The 21309-nt window shown below is 35.1% G+C and overlaps 1 protein-coding gene across 2 annotated transcripts in view; it reads left to right on the top strand.

Annotated features, from left to right (window-relative positions):
* Window positions 1-21309, top strand: part of PIK3C2A (phosphatidylinositol-4-phosphate 3-kinase catalytic subunit type 2 alpha) — a 93618-nt gene that overhangs the window by 32757 nt on the left and 39552 nt on the right. For both annotated transcript variants that reach the window (XM_081064376.1, XM_081064377.1), the window contains exons 3-8: window positions 6218-6321; window positions 10903-11060; window positions 12972-13092; window positions 13821-13932; window positions 15678-15757; window positions 15893-15956. In XM_081064376.1, coding sequence (XP_080920502.1) covers window positions 6218-6321; window positions 10903-11060; window positions 12972-13092; window positions 13821-13932; window positions 15678-15757; window positions 15893-15956 — 639 coding nt within the window. The remainder of the gene's footprint in view (window positions 1-6217; window positions 6322-10902; window positions 11061-12971; window positions 13093-13820; window positions 13933-15677; window positions 15758-15892; window positions 15957-21309) is intronic.

Here is a 21309-nt window from a genome sequence, read left to right on the forward strand (position 1 = left end):
TTCTCTTCTGTTGCCCTGGTTAAATCTCCTTCCTAGTGTCCCTCCTGTGATCTTTGACTCCTTTTCCTTTGTTTAGCTTCTAAACATAGGCATTCCCCCAAAGTTTCGCTCTTGGTTGTCTTTAATATCTCTTACCTGTTCTCTCTTGTTCGGTGCTTTATTCTTTAGGCTCCAGAGTACAGAACTTGAAAGCCACTGGTCTAGACTCTTGTAGCAGTGTAACTGTTTGGCTCTTTGTGGCTGAGATGCTATGATGCTTAATTTTTTTTTAATTAAAATTTATTGGGGTGACAGTGGTCAACAAAACTACATAGGTTTCAAGTATACAAGTCTACAATACATCATCTATATATTGTATCATGAGTTCACCACCCAGAGTCGGTTCTCCTTCCATCACCATGTATTTGACATGATGCTTAGTTTTATGTGTCAACTTGACTGGGTGCTGAGACCTTTAGTCAAACATTATTCTGGGTGTGTCTGTAGGGTGTTTCTGGATGAGATTAATATTTAAATCAGTAGCCTGCATAAAGGCACATTATCCTGCGTAATATGGATGGGCCTGTCCAATCAGTTGAAGGCCTGAATAGAACAGAATGGCTGACCCTACGGCCAGTGAGGTGATCCTCCTCCTGCCTGACTGCCTTAGAACTGGAAGATGTTTTTTTTTGCCGTCAGACTCAAACTGAAATGTCGGCTCTTCCTGGGTCTTGCGTCTGACTGATTCAGACTGGAACTCCACCATCGGCTCTCTTGGGTATCCAGCTTGCCAACTGCATATCTTGAGACTTGTCACCCTCCATAATCACATGATCTGATTTCTTAAAATAAATCTATATGTGTGTATGTCTGTGTGTGTATGTACTATATATAAGTAGTATATATATATATATATATACACACAGACATACACACATATATATAAATGTAAAGAGATGTCCCAGCTTGATGCCTAGTGAAGGCAGCCCCTTATTGTGTCCCTCAGCCTGCTAAAGAGACTGTCTCCTATTGATGGAGTTTGGACCCAAAACCCCGTTGGCTGGGATACTGCTCTCTCAGTGATCCTGATGGATGCTGACAGTAATTAGCAGAGAATTTCCCTGTAGAAAATTGCAGAAATCGGATGTTCCCCAAACCTAGGTGTTCAGCTCTGGACTGGAATTTTTGGAATACAGTATTTCTAGATAATGACCAAATAGCTGCATGGATTTCCAAACCCAATATGTTTATTTACTAGAGAATTCAGTATCTTCTGCAACAAATCTCTGCTTTGTTCCATATATTGGATAATGGCATTAGCAGTTTTTTCAGTATTGATTTTCATTTGTCACTTCCATTCATTGAAAAATATTTGAGCGTATACAGTATGAGAGTTACACATATTAATCATTTGCAGACCCCACCCTTAAAGAACTTGGGTTATAAGGGGGAGACAAGATGTGTGTGCATATAACGGCAGTGCAAAACAGAAAGCCTTGAGTGCATATAAAGTATGTACAAGATCAATGGAAAAAAGATAATTTGATGTTTTGGTTGTTTGAGTGGAGTTTGAGAGAGGGATAGGGGTCAAGTGTTGAGGGACTAGGTGTAAAGTTAAAATGGTTTTTTTTTTGTTTTAGAAAGAAGGGAAAAAAATCAAATGCTAATATATGAGATGAAATCATTGGCAGCCCAGCTGTTTTTCACGTTGTGGACAGAACATTTGGGTTAATTTACCAGATTCTATTATTACCTTAATGTATGAATAGAGTATTAGTTATTATAATCTATTTTTGTCACTGTCGATTGAAACTTTTAACCTGCTTGAAAGGAAGAACCTAATTCATGAAAGGCACTATGAAAAATACATTTTGGTTAAAAAGATCTAGAAATGTCACTAAGGACATTCAAAATCTGTTAATAAGTAAAACATGAAAAACAGTTAAAGAAGGAAAGATGATTATTGGGTCAAGCAAAAATACAGGTTTTCTATAGTATTACTTCTGCAAAGGTCACATGTTTTTCTCTTGACGTTTTTAAGGCTTTTTTGGAGACTTTTTTAGAGGTAGAATGGCATAGTTGATTAAGTGTGTGATTCTGAAGCGAGGCTGCCTGGGTTGAAATCCTACCTCTGATTACATTAGTTGTGTGACCCGTGTGTGAGTTAATTCTCTGTGCATCATTTTTTATTCTATAAAATGGGGATAATAATAGTATAAAACCTACCTACTAGGGCTTTGTTAGAAATAAATAGTACATACATACCTACCTGTAAATTTCTTACAGCAGAGCCTGACGCGTAATAAATGTTCAGTAATTGCTAGATATTTTTCTATTGTAAAATACACTTCTTAGCCACTTTTAAGTGTACAGTTCAGTGGAATGATATTAAACACATTCACATTGTTGTACAGCCATCACCATATCCTCCCCCATAACTCTCTTCATCTTGTAAAACTGCAAGTATACCCGTTAAGCAACAACTTCCCGTTCTTCCTTCCCCCAAGCCCCTGGCAACCACCATTGTACTTTCTGTCTTTATGATTTTGAATTCTCTCAGTACCTCATATAAGTGGAATCATACAGTGTTTGTCTTTTTGTGACTGACTTATTTCACTTAGCATAATGTCCATCCGTGTTGTAGCATATTGCAGAACTTCCTTTTTAAGGCTAAATAATATTCCATTGTATCTATCTCATTTTGCTTATCTGTTCATCTGTTGATAGACACTTGGGTTGCTTCCACATTTTAGCTGTTGTTTGTGAATAATGCTGCTGTGAACACGGGTGTACTAATATCTCTTTGAGACCTGCTGGGTATATACCCAAAAGGTGAAATTGATAGGTCATATGACAGTTCTATTTTTAATTGTTTGAGGAACCACCATTTCCGTGGCTGGAGAATTTTACATCACTACCAACAGTGTATAAGGCTTCCGGTGTCTTCACATCCTCTCAACATTTGTTTTTTGTTTTTTTTTAATAGTAGCCATCCTGTGTATGAGGTGGTATTTCACTGTAATGTAGATATTATTTTTAATAATACTCATAATTAGAAAAAGATTATCTTATAGATCAATAGATTAATGAAAATTACTGCTATTTTTTTAGGAGATTATTGAAGGAATTACATAGTGCCTTATAGTTTTTCAATGTTTTGATTCTTACGGCAAATTCATTGGTTATACGAGTATATAAGTGAATTTTAACTTGTTTTTAGAGAGAGCAAACATCCAAAAATTGAACCAGTGGTTGAGTGCCTTCTGAACTGGGTATAAAGCTCTACAAAAATATAAAATTCAATAAAATTTGATTCTTATCTCTAAGGAGCTTTTACAACAAGATGTAATGATATAGTGTTTGGTTCAGACTAAATGTTTAGAAGTGCTACCATGTTTCCCTGAAAATAAGACCTAACCGGAAAATAAGCCCTAGCATGATTTTTCAGGGTGATATCCCCTGAACATAAGCCCTAATGCGTCTTTTAGAGCAAAACTTAATATAAGACTCGGTCTTATTTTCGGGGAAACACAGTAGGAGGTAAGAATTGCTTCGTAGTGAGTAATCATAAAAGGCATGATAGATGAAGTGATATTCCGTTGGGCGTTAAATCTATTAAAATTTTAATATATTTTTTTTCACTTGTGTTGTGAGGGCAGTTTAGAAGGAAGGCAGTGAAGACAGATAAAGTTTCAGAGGCCAGGTAGCTCAATTTGTGTTTTATAGGAACAGGATATGATTCAAGCTAACTGGAACATAGAAATCATTTGGGAAGCTCTGGGAAGCATGATTGGATTAGACTGTGACGAACTTGGAGTGTCATACCAGAAGATGTGTTAGAAACATCGAATCCCAATTTTAGGGTAGTATGATGTATTTGCCACTGTGCTTGTTTCTGTAACACAAATTAACTGATGTAATTGGTAAGTATGAGATTGATGTCAGTATAATAGGGAAGTAACAACAAAAGAACATGACAAACAAATGAAAAAACAAAAGCTTATAGACACAGACAATAGTTCGGTGGTTACCAGAGGGTAAGGGAGGGAGGGGGGTGGTAGATGAGGGTAAAGGGGATCAAATATATGGTGATGGAAGGAGAACTGACTCTGGGTGGCAAACACACAATGTGATATATAGGTGATGTATTATAGAAATGTACACCTGAAATCTATGTAACTTTACCAACAATTGTCACCCCAATAAACTTCAATTAAAAATAATAAAAATAAATGAAAACTTTTAAAAAATAGGGAAGTAGCATTAGTTCAAACAATCTTTACCAGCATATTAACATTTTAAAGCAATCAAGAACAAACTTTCTCACAATTAAAGAGAACATTAGTAATATAAAAAAATAGTAAGAAAGACGCTGAAAAGTCCTGCAGAAGTGTTCTTATTTAGTGAAAACGGTGGTTGTGTGAGTGGCTTCAAGAATGTTTTCATAGGGGCCGACCCGGTGGCTCAGGCAGTTGGAGCTCCGTGCTCCTAACTCCTAAGGCTGCTGGTTCAATTCCCACATGGGCCAGTGGGCTCTCAACCACGAGGTTGCTGGTTCAATTCCTCGAGTCCCACAAGGGATGGTGGGCTCCACACCCTGCAACTAAGATTGAACACGGCACCTTGAGCTGAACTGCCACCTTGAGCTGAGCTACCTCCCGGATGGCTCGGTTGGAGAACGGGGCAACTGGACCTGGAGCTGAGCTGCTCCCTCCACAACTAAGATCGAAAGGACAACTTGACTTGGAAAAAAAATAAAAAGTCCTGGAAGTACACACTGTTCCCCAATAAAGTCCTGTTCCCCTTCCCCAATAAAATCTTTAAAAAAGAAAAAAAGAATGGTTTCATATTCCACAGTTTTAAGTACTCTGGTGAAGCAGTTTAGTACAAAGAAGCTGTGAAGACATTTTCCTTTCCATTAAGAATTTTGTTCAAGAAGTCTATATCTTGGATAACACTTTTAAGTTTATTGAAATTGGCCACCTACAAGCAATGCCTTCAGACTTCCATAGCACAAACGAGGAAACAGGAGCTCCAGGTTTAAGGTTCCAAGTCCATAATGCTAGGTGCAAATTCGAGTGGAGATTGAACTATGCCAGTATTTTTATTGGGTCTTATTATTTTAGTTAGGGCTTTGATTATAAAGTTACATTGATTTTGAGAAATCTGCCTTAACTCTGTTTTACCTATAAGCTCTGTTATTTTTAGTTGTGATTTTTCTAGAACTCAAGACTTGGGTTTTTGCTTTTTTTCTTCCCCAAGTGTACATATCACAGTCTAGCAGAAAGGGCTCTGCCACATTTTAAAAGAAGAAAATTCATAATCTTGTATTCCATGGTCATTGAAATCCATTAAAACTCTTGAAATTTATATACTGTGTTCTGGTTCACTTAATTTTGAATTGAGAGTGTTCCAATTCTAATTTTAATTGAGATTTACATTTGAAATTTGTGCCAAATTAAGTTATTTTTATGTAGTAACCAAAATACCTCTAAAAAGACTGCTATTTGGCTATGCTTGGGTGGTGAATTTATTTCCTAAATGTTGCACACAAATTTAGATCAGATATAAATTAACTTTTGAAGGACTGTCAGATTGTTTATATAAGTTTATTAACATATTACAAAATGCCCACTAACTCCTAAAACTCATTCTTTTACATAAAGAACCAGCTGCTTTCTTGGAACATGAAGCCCAAGTTAAATACCGTGTTTCCTTGAAAATAAGACTTAACTGGAAAATAAGCCCTAGCATGATTTTTCAGGATGACATCCCCTGAACATAAGCCCTAATGCGTCTTTTGGACCAAAAATTAATATAAGACCTGGTCTTTTTTTCAGGAAAACACGGTATGTAGACTTCCTGGCTTATTAGAGGAGTCCCAAATGGACTTGATCTCTTCATTTTCTTAAAATACAGGATACTCCCTTAATTTCATTCAGCTGTTAACTTAGCATTAGTTTCAGGAAAGTTTTGAATGGAAACATCTTTAGCATTCCATTCTTATTGACCAATACAAAGAGTTGCTTATTTCTACTTTTGAGCAAGTGAAAACCAATGAACTTTAAAATAAGGCTTAGTCAGCATTACTTTTAGAGATAGGAGTCCATAATTTAAAACTTTGTTACTGATGTAAATTATTTTATCATATTTTTGTAAAAATGTGTTTATGCTGTGCTGCTATTTAGAATTTTGGGGATCTTATACTTTTAAATAAAAACACTTCTTTTGATTACAGAAAGACCCAAAGGGGACCAGTAGTTTGCCAATTGGGAGTTCTCTTCTACAAGAAATTGAAGTACAGAATGAAGAAGTGGCAGCTTTTTGTCAATCCATTACAAAGTAAGGAATTTTTCTTTATAAAGATTTTTATTAAATGCTCACTTAAATACTTAACGTGAACCTGAAATCTATGTAACTTTACTAACAATTGTCACCCCAATAAACTTAAAAAAAAAAAAAACTTGAAAATTAGCTTTGGTAATAATTCTAAAATTTTAAATTATTTTCTCCTTGTGGCTTAACATTTTAAGACAGACAGTTAACTAGCACATTAACACAAACTACAGTTGAATCTGTCTTCTTGTTACATTTCTTAGCATTTAGAAGGAAAAACTGAACACAGCCAGGGTTCTCCGTGTTTTCTTTCCATTCTATCACCATATTACTCAGACTTTTGTTGTGAGTGTTAGAAACCCATCTTAACCTATCTTAAATCAAGAAGGGGTATGCATTGGTTCACAAACCCATATAGCAGAAAGAGGAAGGATGGGACAGAGCTCAGTGACAGCCATTTCCAGGAATTCATGCACTGTAATCGAGCCCTCCTCCCTTTGGACTCTTCCTTTCCCACTTCCTATCCTCTACTTTCTCCCTTTTCTCCCCCTACCCTTCCTCCATGCATGTTGGCTTCATTTTTTTCTACTGCTGATGGGGTTTTGAAGCAGGGAATATAGCTACTGATAGCTTAGACTTCACATTCTGATATTCTTAAAGGAGAGGCAGACAAAAGGAGTCTTCAGCCAGCTCCAGATAGAAAAAAATTCACCGGAGGATAAACACATACATTGTGTCTGAGGAGATAAGATATGTTATCAAAAAAAGAGAAAATAGATCACTGGGGAGTTTATTCTCAATCCTGTATTTGTCCCAGTGTGGTCTGCTTTAAGCAAAGCAGAGTTTGGGGTTCCCATATCATTTAACTAGATTTTCTAAACTACTGGTAATATTTCATTAAAACTGTTTTGCTTTATGTTACCTTTTAATCAGCATTTCTTTTCTGCAGAATATCTTAGGGGGGAAAAGGAAGAAAACCATCTGTAGAGCTACTTTTTCTTCCTGCAAAGGTTACTCTTAACTGAATTTTTAAAACTAATGTTTTTCAGTAGGCATTTAAAATAGACATTTAGATGACTTAGCATGCAAATTACCTGTATTAAAAATTACCTATGCCTTTATGCCATTATACCATTATGTATGTGTGGTTAACAATTTGGAAATAATCTTTTTACCTTAATGGTTTAGAAATAATCTGTTATGTGTTCATCTAGTTTCTTTAATTTTCTCCCCCAACAAGCCCTGTATGCTTTCTTTTTGACTGTTGAGTGACTGTTGCATTTGAGAAATTATGCTCTCTGATCTGCCTTTTCCCCCCATTTGAATCTTTGAGTTATTTACAAAAACTGCCAATAAGCTAAAATGGTTATTTTTATTTACACACAGACACACACACACACACATACACACACACAGACACACACACACACACACACACACACAATGGCTTACGTAATGTGAAATCCCAGATGAACTAAAGAGAGAATGAGTTCTTTTTGAAATTTTATTTTTTTCAGGAGAGTATGCAACAAATATTTCAGAGCAGTAGGAAGTAGAGGTGTTTTTGAAGCTGTTCGAGGAACTTCTCTTGTTCTCCTTTGACGTTGGAGGTTGGGGTCAGGAAGTGTCCTTGAAAAAATTAATGGCTCTTTCAATTTTTTCCAATATGTTCATATCTGCAATGCATTTTAAAAACAAGCACTTATACTCTTAGCCAATTCTTTAGTTTTTGAAATCTCCTAACATGATTCATTTAATCGTTTAAATTCAGCTGTGAAATTAGTATAAGACTGTCAGGATAATAATTGTTTACAGTTAAGATTACTGTATAACAGACTTGGAATTTAGTGCCAGTTCTAGGCCTTGTTTTTTTGCTTCTATTAAATTAGGGAGTTGGATTATTGATCTCAAACATCTCTTTCATTTAAAGCTCTTTTATACTTTGATTCAGGACACTATTAACTGTATTTTTCTGGTTTTTTCTTGTTTTCTTTTCACACTCATTGTAAATTGATAAAGCTTGCTATATCGACTAGTTATTGGTTCACAGAAAATTCTTAAAGGAGTGTGAGATATCAGTAGAAGTTTTTGCTGCTGCATTTGTGGTTTCCCTAAGATGAGAAACTACACTCTAGGCTTGTCATCCTGAATGACCTTCTATTTCTTTTCTTCATATATGTTTCATATCTAATATCTATATCCTACAATAGTGTTTTGACCCCCGGGCCTCCCTATATGTTTTCAAGGACTTTATCTGTAAAATTTTATTTTAAACAATGCTGTCTCTATACTTTTCTATAAAGTAGTGCTAATTCAATAAAAATCCTCATTTTTATCTCTTCACTTTTAAAACCCTCAATTTTATCTCTCTTCTGATTTTTCATGATTTGGCTCTATCTGTTGATTGAGCACACAGTAGGAAAATAAACTGTAAAGGACTTTAATGTATGCCTAGAGATATTAAATTTCCTAAACTATAGAGCCACATTAAGCAAACAAAGCTGTTTCTTTGGTTGCAATAGGGAAATAGAAATGTTAGAGAGAAAATGAAACAGTTAAAAATACTCTATATAGGTAATCACTGAAGAACGTCATACTGTTGGCATAGTGTCCATAAAAGTACTTTATCTGGTCTGTTATATTGAAAGTGAATAGTGAAAAGGAAATGATTTCCCGCCAAAAAAGTCAAGTTCATTGCATGCAATTTTTAGTCATTGGAATTTTTGTCTAAAATTTTTGTTTTCTGAGCTACCCTGTTTCCCCGAAAATAAAACATAGCCGGGCCATTAGCTTTAATGCGTCTTTTGGAGCAAAAATTAATATAAGACCCGAAATTATATTATTTTATTATATTATATTGTATTATATTATATTATATTATATTACATTATATTATACCATAAGACTGGGTCTTATATGATAGTAAAATAAAACCAGGTCTTACATTAATTTTTGCACCAAAAGATGCATTAGAGCTGATGGTCCGGGTAGGTGTTATTTTCAGGGAAACACGGTATCAGGAATTTGACTTTCATCATCCTTGAAGATTTCTGAAAATTGAAGCCTTATTTGGATGTAGACAAAAATTCTCTACCATTTCACATATTGGTTAATTATATGATATTCTGTGAGCGTCTGTTTCATACTGTAGAAAACAAGAATACCAAGTATGTGAAAAACAATATGAATCTTAGGCTGGGTCCTATGAAGATCTTGCCATTGTTTTGCAGAGTGGTAAGCTTTGTAGCAGTCAAATATCTGAAGATAATGTGTCCACATCTAAAGATGCATTTCCAATATCAATTTAAGTTTATTACTTATTACTTTTTTTTATTTACATTTCTTTTTAATATTAGATCCTTTGTGGCACTTAAGTTTACAGTGCAGAAACCAGATTTGTTCGTTCACTTTTCATTCATTTGACAAAATACTTATAGCACTTATCAGGTACTAGGCCCTGTTCTGAGTGCTTTTATTACTTAATTCACGTAATTCTCATAACAACCCTATGAGGTTAGTAGTAGTAGTATTAGTATCCCCAGTTTACAGAAGAGGAAACTGAAGCAGCAAGACTTGCCTAAGGTGACACAGCTGGTAAGTAGTCAAATCAGGGTAGAAACTCAGGTTTAAATCCTGGCTCTAGAGACGGGTCACAAACTGACAAACTTGCTGCCCCTCCAGAACCTTTCTTTCTATCAACTCAATCTATTTCATTCTATTCCTATGGCTTGATTATTTTAATCTCTGCAGAAGCAAATTGACAGTACTCCCAGCATATTTTCCATTTATAGCTCTATGGAAAGCAGATGGGAAGACTGGGACTTGACTTCTAACCTTCAGAAAAAAAGTTAAAGGAAGCTTACAAGTCTAAAGAAGGCATCAAATCCTCCTTTGTCTTCCCATAGCAGAATTACTAACTGGAGATGAGCCATACACCATGCTCACATATTTAAATTTAAACTATATTGAGGCTCTGAATACCTATGAATACCTTCACAGGCAGTTCTTACCATTCCCTAAATTTGAGAAATCATTTTAAGGGAATAAAGGCCACCTAGCCCTGTAAAAACCCGTTGTCTATGTTTGTTTGTTTGTTTGGTTTTTTAATCATTGTCTAACAAGCAGAAACAATGTGTAGGGAAAACGGATCTGAGAAAGAAAGGTTTGTGAAAGACAACAAGCTTTTTATTCCTCTGGCAATTATAATTTAGAGCTAAATTGCCTACATTATCAGTGATTCATTAAAAATGTACCATTTTGTGTAATTATACTGTGTAGCAAAAGAATCTGAAGCAGAGAACCTCATTTAATACCATGTATCCAGTGTATGCTTGGCCAATGTTGATAATGTTACCAAAGATATCCTGGCAGTGCTTAATCTCTTGCCTTGGATTCTTTTTATTTAAAAGGCAAATGCTGGTATTTGGAGTTTTGACAGGGGTCTATTCATTGCAGTTCTCATGAGCTGCTCTAGAATTGGACAAAGGCACAGAACTGAATGGCTGTAAGCATGCAAAAAAGCCTTGTTCAAGACTCTCAAAAGCAGCTTAAAAAAAAAGAATTTAAATTCTTCTTTCTTGTGAACAGATTGAAGACCAACTTTCCATACACCAATCACTGCACAAATCCAGGCTATTTGTTAAGTCCAGTCACAGTACAAAGAAATGTATGTGGAGAAAATGCTAGTGTGAAGGTCTCCATTGAAATTGAAGGATTTCAACTACCAGTTACTTTTACATGCGATGGTAGGTTTGTATTCCCCAACTGTCTTGTTTTGCTCTGATTAGGGAGAAAATGTTTAAAATGTTAGTAGCATTCTCTTCATAAACCGACTTTGTTATTATTATTCTGTTAAGAAAATTGTGTATGTATGTGGTAAAATACTTACCATTCATTAGTTATCCTTTTAAAAAACCTGGCATTTTATAAGATAGTTTTCTGGTTAGGACTAGTGGGAAGACAGTTTACTTTTATCACTACTATACATATTTCTCTGAAAAATACTGAGTACTTTTGTTAATCAGTGGCTCTGGGCCAAAACCCCAAAGCATTAGATAAAAAGGCTAATAAATAGTTAATTAGGTAGAAAGTCCAATTGTTTATTTTCTTTTTTCATTTTATGGCAAGAAAAACGCTTGTTTATAAAGAGCTGTTAATGAAATTGAAATTCCAGTTATCTTGCTAAGCTCGAAGTAGAAGATAATTCTCCTTTGGTTCTAAGTCTTCCTTCCAAATGTGATGTGTGGGTATCGTTTTTAGAGATGTACCCCCAAGTGTGTAGGAAATTTTTTGTTACAGTTTTAAAAACTACCTTTATCTTCTTTCATAGTTTATTGCTTTTCACAATGTATATTTTACTAATGAGATTCCAACAATGGAATAAGATTCTATATTTCCTCAATGCTTTGGCTTTAAAACTGCCATTTTTTTCTTTAATGGTTATGATTTGGAATATGTCCAATATTTGGATACTTTTTTGTAGTTTTGCACTTTTCAAGGCCGTTTTAGAAAAATATAAATCTGAACCAAAATATTAGCCAACTGTAAAAATCATTCTTTTAGTTTATAAAGGAAGAGTTATTCTTTTTAAATATACCTTACATTTGGTTTCTGGAATTGTTTAAATCTAAGTACAATAAGAATTAAAATGGAAGGGAAAAAAAGTCAGTCAGCCTCATAAGCATGAATATCAGTGCTTACCCATTGCTAGCAGATGTTTTAATTTGTATCAAATTTTGATTTGCTACATCAAAATCTGATTGTTTTAAAAAAATACTTTGAATGCATATTTGCTTCATAAATGTACACGTTTATAATGTACATCTCTGTTAAGAAATGTAATCATATTATGGTACAAATGGTTTGTATGTTCAAATGATAAATGTTGCCATACATTTGACTATTTAGAAATGTAGCCATTGTATTAGATAGAGATTTTATGGCCTTTTCTGCCATGTTGTTAATTTTCATGAAGTTTGAGTGTAGTCAGTGTCTTCTAAATTGAACATAGGAACTCAAAGTATAGAAATAGGTCCCTTTAAAGGTTACCTTAGTTTTTAAAAGAATGGTAATTGAACAGCACTTCCTACTTGCTAGATTTTTATTCTTCATTGGAAAATTTACCAGGCAAACATTTAAAATCGTGATTCTTTTTCCTTATAATTTGTTTTAAATCATTGTTTTCTAGGTACTGCTAAATGTCATCCTTTTTGGAGGCGTCTGCAATTGGAAGATGGCTTTCTTAGCTTAAATCTTCCCTGTCTAATACAATAACCATTAGCCACATGTGGCTACTAAGCACTTGATATGTGGCTAATATAGATTAAGATGTGCCACGAGTATAAAAATAGACACTGGATTTCAAAGACTTAGTTTGAAAAGAGAATGTAAGATATCGCCTCAGTAATTTTTAGATACTGGTTATATATTGAAATGGTATTTTAGATCTATTAGGTGAAATAAAACATTAAAATTAGCTTCACTTGTTTCTTTTTACTTTCTTCATTGTGGCTACTAGAAAATTTTAAATTATACATGTGACCTGCATTATGTTTCAGTTGTATAGTGCTGTCTTAGATTATAAGAAATACAATCTGGATAAATGTGTACTTAGAGTTAAATGAACAAAATGAAAATGATGGCTAACTCTTTTACAGTGAGTTCTACTGTGGAAATCATTATTATGCAAGCCCTTTGCTGGGTGCATGATGACTTGAATCAAGTAGATGTTGGCAGCTATGTTCTGAAAGTCTGTGGTCAAGAGGAAGTGCTGCAGAAGTAAGTGCATTCATTTAACTATTGAGCAACATCTTTTGAAATTTCATTTTTAATAACTTAAATTAGACAATATTCAAGTTATATTTGTAATCCCAAAATACTGAATCCTACTGAATTGATTCATTGTATTAGTAAACTTGTATTGAGATGTACTTTGTCTAAGAACTCATGTCTAAGACAGTGGAGGGATTTCAGAGGTAATTAAGACATGGTATTTCCCTTAAGAAGTTTATAGTCTCAGACGGGAAGAGTGGTGGGCAATTGGTAAGTGATAAGTGAATTTAGTAGCTTTTCTTTTTGCAAAGGATCAATAGTCACATCATTATAGACTGTATTTTCCTTTTGCAGCATGTACTATTACTTTATACACAGTAGTCAGCTGTCATTTCCTTTTTAGTTACTGGAGATAATCATTATATGACTCTTTCTGAACCGGGTAATTATTGCATCTAGCTTTTAGTTTACTTATAGATTTAGTCTCTCAGTCTACTAGAAATGTCCTGTCCCTATTTTTCTTATTTTCTCCTTCATCTTCTTTCTTTTTTGCTTTGATTCCTCTCATATAGAATTATTCCTGTACTTAAACACTCACATTTGGTTAAAATACTATCTGTATTTTACCATTCTCTTCAATTTCTGATGCAGATACAATGTATATTTTACTCTCACCTCTGTAATTTTTAGTTTGAAGAGAATAATACTGATGAATAATTAATATATTTTAACAGTAATCATTGCCTTGGAAGTCATGAACATATTCAAAACTGTCGAAAATGGGACACAGAGATTAAACTACAACTTTTGACCTTCAGCGCAATGTGCCAAAATCTGGCCCGAACAGTAAGTGTTTGTCTTATAACTGAATTGCATTTCCTTAGATCTAAATAATTCTGCTAATTAGCTAATTTGCAATTTGTACATTTGCCAAGATTTCTGGGTTGGACTGGAAGAGATGAATTCCCTACCTCAATGGGAGTCTTCAGTGGATGGATAGGGTAGGTTTTCAATCATGCAGGTTTAGGTAGCATGCTACTCAGAGCTGGAGGCCTATTTGAAAATCAAAGTGGAAGAATTAGAAACTTGATTTGTAATAGTTTTTACACAAGTGTGAAAACATCAGGGTCAGTCAAGGACAAATGAGGAAAAAGGAAGGATTTTGAGTACTAAATATGGTTTTGGGGAAATAAAGCATCTACATTAACCTTTGTACCACATTGAGAAAAATATATTATTTTTCACCAAATGAAAACTAATTCTGTATTTTAAAAGTACAATACTTTCTTTTGAGTTTAAAGCAAAATAGCATGCAGGAAAACTTTTGGGTGGGAAAATATCAGTTATTTCTACTTTTTCTTTTATTTTCTTAGGTTTTGCTCATATGTTAGAATTTATTTCAACTGGGTGAAAACTATTTCACAAAATTCAAAAGTACATTTTAGCAATCATTAGTAACTTCTCTTTTCAGTTTCTTAAGGGTTGATGGTCTTTAGTGTATTTGCATAGTGTGCACTTATGGTAGAAGAGACCAATATTTTGTTTATTGAGGTTAAGGTGGAAGGAAACTTGATTATCATTAGAAAAAAATGCAGCCATTTAAACAATCTCTTCCCTATCTGGTTCCCACCCCACCTTCATTTGGCTGTCAGCCATCTTTAAAAGTATTTTTAGCTTTGTATTCTCTATATAGAACAGAAGGAGTTTTTTCTTTGGGAGTTATTTATCTATCAGAAGCTAGACTTAAAAGCATTCATGATTTTCCATTTAAAGAAACAAATCCTTTCAGAATATTGATTCACTTTTCTTCTGAGTCAATTACAAATAATACTTAATTCTGATAATGTTAGTCTCGGTTCTGAAAAATCACTTCAGTTTTTGGTTTTTTTTAATTAAAGTTTATTGGGGTGATAAGTGTTAGTGAAGTTACATAGATTTCAGGTGTACAATTCTGTAATACATCATGTATACCTCACATTATGTGTTCACCACCCAGAATCAGTTCTCCTTCCATCACCATATATTGGACTCTGTTTACCCTCTTCTAGATCCACCCCCCTTACCTTCTGGTAACCACTAAACTATTGTCTATGTCTATGAGTTTTTGTTTCTTCATTTGTTTGTTTTGTTCTTTTGTTGTTTTCAATTTTATATACCACATATCATTGAAATCATACGGTTCTCTACTTTTTCTGTCTGACTTATTTCGCTTATTAGCATTATAATCTCAAGCTCCATCCATGTTGTCACAAACGGTACTATTTTATCTTATGGCCAGATAGTATTCCATTGTGTATCTATACCACAACTTCTTTATCCATTCATCTATTGAAGGACGTTTTGGTTGTTTCCATGTCTTGGCCACTGTAAATAAAGCTGCAGTGAACATTGCAGCAGGTATGTCTTTATGAATAAATGTTTTCAGATTTTTGGGGTAGATACCCAGGACAGGGATTGCTGGGTCACATGGTAATTCAAATCACTTTGGTTTTAAGAATTTATCATACCCTTAACTATAGGTAACTTGTCAATAGAAAGACCAAAGAGTGGATTTGATTTTTTCGTAAACATTTGTGTATATGTTTGTTTAGGCAGAAGATGATGAAACTCCTGTGGATTTAAACAAACACCTGCATCAAGTAGAAAAACCTTATAAAGAAGTCATAACAAGGTGTGGCATCTAAAGTATTCATTGCAGGTTTTCAAACTTCATAAACTTTAGGATGTGAATACATTTATTTTGGTGAATAAAACAATCATTTTTGTATACAGTATCCTTCAGCCACAATCACTGTCTTTATTTCAGACATCCTGTCGAAGAACTTTTAAATTCTTATCACAACCAGGTGGAGCTGGCTCTTCGAATCGAAGTAAGTCTTAATTCACATTTTGGCATGATGACTTAAAGAATGTTGTCTCTGTTCTCTTTTAAATATTAGTGTTGTCATCAGACTAAGTATTTTAGATGGATTATTTATATTATATTATATTCTTGATGTCAATGTTTGATGACTTGTTTTCTGACCCAACTTCTTATTAACAAAATTTCTCAATAATGCTTAGCCAAGATGTCTATGCTCACTTCAACTTTGTTACTAAGAGGAACCTCCAGTCAATTCAGAAGCATTTCTTGAATGCTTACTATATGCTAGGTGTTGGAGTTATGAAAATGAATGACCTAGTCCCCTCCAACCAGGAACTTAAAACTAGTGATAGGAGATTTAAATAAAATTTCAGTATGGAATAGTAAATGTACTATATAGGTATGGACTGGGGTTTTGTGAGGAAATTGAAGAAGAGCACTTTCCCCAATTTGAAGATTCCAGGAAGGCCTTCCAAGGGGGATGTTGCCGGAGTCACATCCTAAATAGTATGAGTTAGCTAGAAGAAGATAGTTGGGAGGACATGTGAGCAGAAGCACACAGGTGTGATACATATATTGGAAGTATATATGCACTTAGAAGTGTACGAGTACGAAGAATATGAAGTGTGAAGTTGAAGGGTGGGAGATGCCGTTGGAGATAGCCAGATGTAAGTTACCATTTTATAATACATATTAAGGAGTTTTACTTTATCCTTAAGATCAGGGGGCCATATCCGGTCCACTTTCTATTCTTGTAAATGAAATGTTTTGGGAACACAACCACACCCATTAGTTTATATGTTTTCTATGATTGCATTTGTGCTCATCCTAGAGTTGAATAGTTGGGACAGAAACTGTATGTGCTACAAAACCAAACATATTTACTATTTGCTATTTTACAGAAGAAGTTTGCTGATCCCTGCTCTAGCCATTTAAAGTGTTTTTAGCTAAGGGTAGGAAATGGGATGGGGTCCGTGACATGGGTAGTCCTGAAATGTGAAATCACTCTGGCCATACTGTGGAGGTTATATTTAGGGTTGGCAGGATTGGTTTCAAGGAGATTACTTAGGAAGTAAGTGAAAGATAATGAGTGTGATGAAAGTTAAAAAGGAGGGAACTGATAGACAATGTTTAGGAGATGAAATTGGTAAGATTTTGACAGGTAATGAGATATGAGCAAAGAAACAGTGTAGGATGACTTCCATATTTCTACCTGGCAGTACATTCTTATCAGCATATAAACATCTTCATTTATTCAATAAATTTTTACTGAGTATCTCCTCACTACAACGCCCTGTTTTAGGTGATAAGGATTCGGCAGTAAACACAAGAAACTGTAATCCCTGTCCTTAGAGAGTTTAACTTCTAGTTGGAAGAAACAGGCAATAAAATACACTAGCAAACTATATGTGCTATCAGGTAATAAGAGTTACAGAGAAAAATAAAGGAGGAGGGTGATATTGCAGTTTTAAATAAGGCAGTCAGAGAAGGCCTCATTGAGAAGATGATTTTGGGTAAAGAACTAGAGGAGGAAAGCAAGAAGCTATCTGGTTATCTGGGGGGGAGGAGTGTGCGCGGTATATTTAAGGTCCACTAGATCTTTGTAGCTAGAATAAAATGAGGGAGGGGACAAGAGTAGAAACAAATCAATTAAGATGCTTTGCTAGCAACAGGAGAGATGATGATGGCTTGGACCAGGATGGTTACAGTAGAAGTGGTGAAAAGGGGTTGAATTCTGTGGTGTACGTAGTGTGATTAAAAAATAGAGTAAATGCTTAAATTTTAAGAAAATTTATTACAGTAAAAGGCACACTGCCATTAATCTTTCTCAAAATACTCCCCCTCGCTTTGAACACACTTATCCCATCGTTCTTGCCACTTTCTGAAGCAGTTCTGGAAGTCCTCTTTTGTGAGTGTCTTTAGTTGCACTGTCATGGCTGCCTCGATGTCCTGAATCATTTTGACTTTGGTGAAGAGCCAGAAGTCGCATGGTGCCACATCCAGTGAATAAGGTGGATGAGGACACACCGTAATGTTTTTATTTGACAGAAATTGCAGTACCAGAAGCGTTGTGTGACACGGAGTCTTTCCTTTGTGATCAAAAAATACAGTGAATTCTGCTGCCAAGTGCCATCCAATGGAAAGGCAGGGAAGCCTTAGTAAACTGTGTGTGACAAGTTTCAACTTGTTTGGCACAGTCAGTCAGGTATGAGCTACAGTTGAGAGGTATATTTTAAAGTATGTAGTAAATCATCCTCCATCATGACAACGCTCCGTGTCACATATCGCTTCTGGTGTATGGCAATTTCTGTCAAATAAAAACATTACAGTGTGTCCTCATTCATCTTATTCTCCGATCTGGCACCATGCAACTTCTGGCTCTTCTCCAAAGTCAAAATGATTCAGGACATCGAGGCAGCCACGACAGCGCAACTAAAGACAGTCACGAAAGAGGACTTCCAGAACTGCTTCAGAAAGTGGCAAGAACGATGGGATAAGTGTGTTCGAAGCGAGGGGATATATTTTGAGGGGAATTAATGGCAATGTGTCTTTTACTGTAATAATTTTTTAAAATTTAAACATTCACTGTATTGTTTGATCACACCGCGTATTTTGAAATTAATGCTAGGATGATTTACCAATAGATTGACCGTGGAGAAAGACAGGAGGAGAGATGGAGAGCAAGAGAGGGGAAAGGGAGAGAAAAGTTAAGCGTAACTCTAAGATTTTCTACCTGAGTATTTGGAAATCTGGAGTTGACTTTTAATGAGATGTGGAAAACTGAGAGGAGCAGGTTTGGGGGTAAGATCTGGTACTAAATTTTGGACGCTATGTTTGAAATGACATTATTCATCCAAATAGTGATGTTGAGTAGGCAGTTGGATATGAATCTGGAATTTAATGGAGGAGGTCTGGCTAGACATAATAATCTTGGGAATCATTAGAATATAGAATATATCTTTTTCAGTCATAAGATTGAATGAGATCACCAAGAAAATCATTGCAGGTAGAGAAAAAGTGTTCAAGGACTGAACCCTGGTTATATCTCCCATTTTAAATAAAACAAAAAGACACATTTCCCTGCAGCAAACACACCAGTTCCCTATTCTCCTTGCAGCAGAACTCTTGAAAGTTAATCTGTTTTTGCAGCTTCAACTTCCTCTTATGAATGCATTCCAGTCAGGCTTTCAATCTCAACACTTCCATGAAACTGTACTTAAGAAGATCATGAAGGACTTCCATGGTCATGTTTCTAGTAATAAGTTCTTAGTCTATTTTCTCAATTTTTCTGTGATGTTTGATAGAGTTGATTGTTTCTTTCTTGAAACACTCACATGGTCTCTGGGGTATCACCTTCTTGGTTCTACTTTTCACTTTATCTGGTGGCTTCCTCCTGATCCCTTTTCTTCCAGACCTCTGGACATTAGGATGCCCCAGTGCTCTCTTCTTGGACCTCTTCTCTCTATAGTCACATCCTAGGTGATATCACTTAATCTCATGTCTTTCAATACCTTACATCTGCTGATGACTCTGCAATTTATATCTCCAGACTTAACCTCAACTCCAAATTCAAATATCTATTACTTGATATTTCAAATTTAAGATATAAAAAGCTGAATTTTTAAATATACTACCCTTCATATCTATTCATCACAATTCCCCTTCTTAATAAATGGCAACTGTGTCCTTTCAGTTGCTCAGGCCAAAACCTTGAAGTCATATCTGATTTCTCAAGAAAAAGATCTTTCACATCCCACATTCAGTCTAATTCCTGTCAGCTCTCCCTTGAAAATACATCGAGAATGTGACCACTTTTTATCACTACGAAAGCCACAGTCCTACTCAGTTACAGTATTTCCTTACTGGTCTCTCAGCTTCTACCCTTGTCTTTATATAGTCTGTCTTCTGCAGGCAATCAAAATGACCTTTAAAAAATAAGTTACTAAATGCATTGTGGTGTCCTGGATTGTATTCTGGAAGAAGAAAAGGAAATTAGTGGGAAAACTAGTGAAATCTGAACAAAGTCTGCAGTTTAGTTAATAGTAACGTACCAGTGTTAATGTCTTAGTTTTGACACATGTAACATGGTTATGTAAGAAGTTACTCAACCAAGCTTCCTTTAATGTTACATGGGAACTCTTCATACTAGTTTTGCAACTTTTCTGTAACTCTAAAATTATTCCAGAATGAAAGCTTTCTTTAAAAAAATGAAAATAAGCAGAAAAAAGCCAATGTAAATTAGAAGAAAATCAAAGCCAAAAGAAGGTTCTTTGAAAAGATTAATACAATTTATAAACTCTTTAAAAAAATGCTGTCATGCTATCCTTTTGCTCAAAATTCTGTTTACTATCAGTAAAATTCAAAGTCCTAATCGTGGCGTTAAGGCCCTCTGCATTCTGACCCATTACCTCTCTGGCCTGGCTTCCTACCCCTTTTCTCCTTTGACCTGCAGGTGTGCTTCCCAACTGGGACTCTGGTGCTTGTTTCCCCTGCTTTTCATGTTCTTCCCCTAGGTGACTTGCGTGCCTTACCTTTTCAGTTCATTAAGGTTTGTGCGCAAATGTCTCATCAGAGAGCTCTTCACTGATCATCTTATCTACAATAGAGACTCTATCATATTTACTCCTATTTTTTTATAGCTTTACTGAAATACCATAAAATTTACCCATTGGAAGTATACAATTCAGTGATTCTTTTAGTAAATGCATAGAGTTGTATTTTGACCACAATCCAGTTTCAGAACCTTTTCATTACTCAAAAGTTTCCATGTTAAAAAAAAAAGAAAAAAGTTTCCAAGTGCTACTTTGCAGTCACTCCACATTCCCAGCCCCAGCTCTAAACAGCTACTGACCCGGTTCCTGTCTCGATAGATTTGCCTTTAATATTTCATGTAAATGGAATCACACCCTATGTAATCTTTTATATCTGATTTCTTTTGCATACCATACTGATTTTAAGCTCTGTCCATGTTGTAGTATATAAGTTGTAGGATGTATCCATAGTTTGTCCCTTTTTAAAAATTGCTGAATAGTTTGATTGTATGGATATAACACTTTTTGTTTATTTGGTCACCAAATAATGACATTTGGACTATTCACAGTTTTTGGTTATTATAAATAATGCTGCTATAAGCATCCACGTGTAAGGCTTTGTGTGGTTATATGTTTTAATTTCTCCTGGGTACGCGGTAAGAGAGGTCAGGGAGTTACAGCGGTTTTAAATGCTCTTCACCTTAGTTTTTTAGAGATAAGATGTTAATTGATTTTAATAAGATGAAGTTAGGGTTGCAGTAGGGATTCTGAGGCAAGGAGTAATGAATGGTTAGGCTTCATATTCTAAGGGGAATGCAAAAGAGCTGA

This window comes from Rhinolophus hipposideros, assembly GCF_964194185.1.
Source record: "Rhinolophus hipposideros genome assembly, chromosome: 10".
In the NCBI taxonomy this organism is placed as follows: Eukaryota; Metazoa; Chordata; class Mammalia; order Chiroptera; family Rhinolophidae; genus Rhinolophus; species Rhinolophus hipposideros.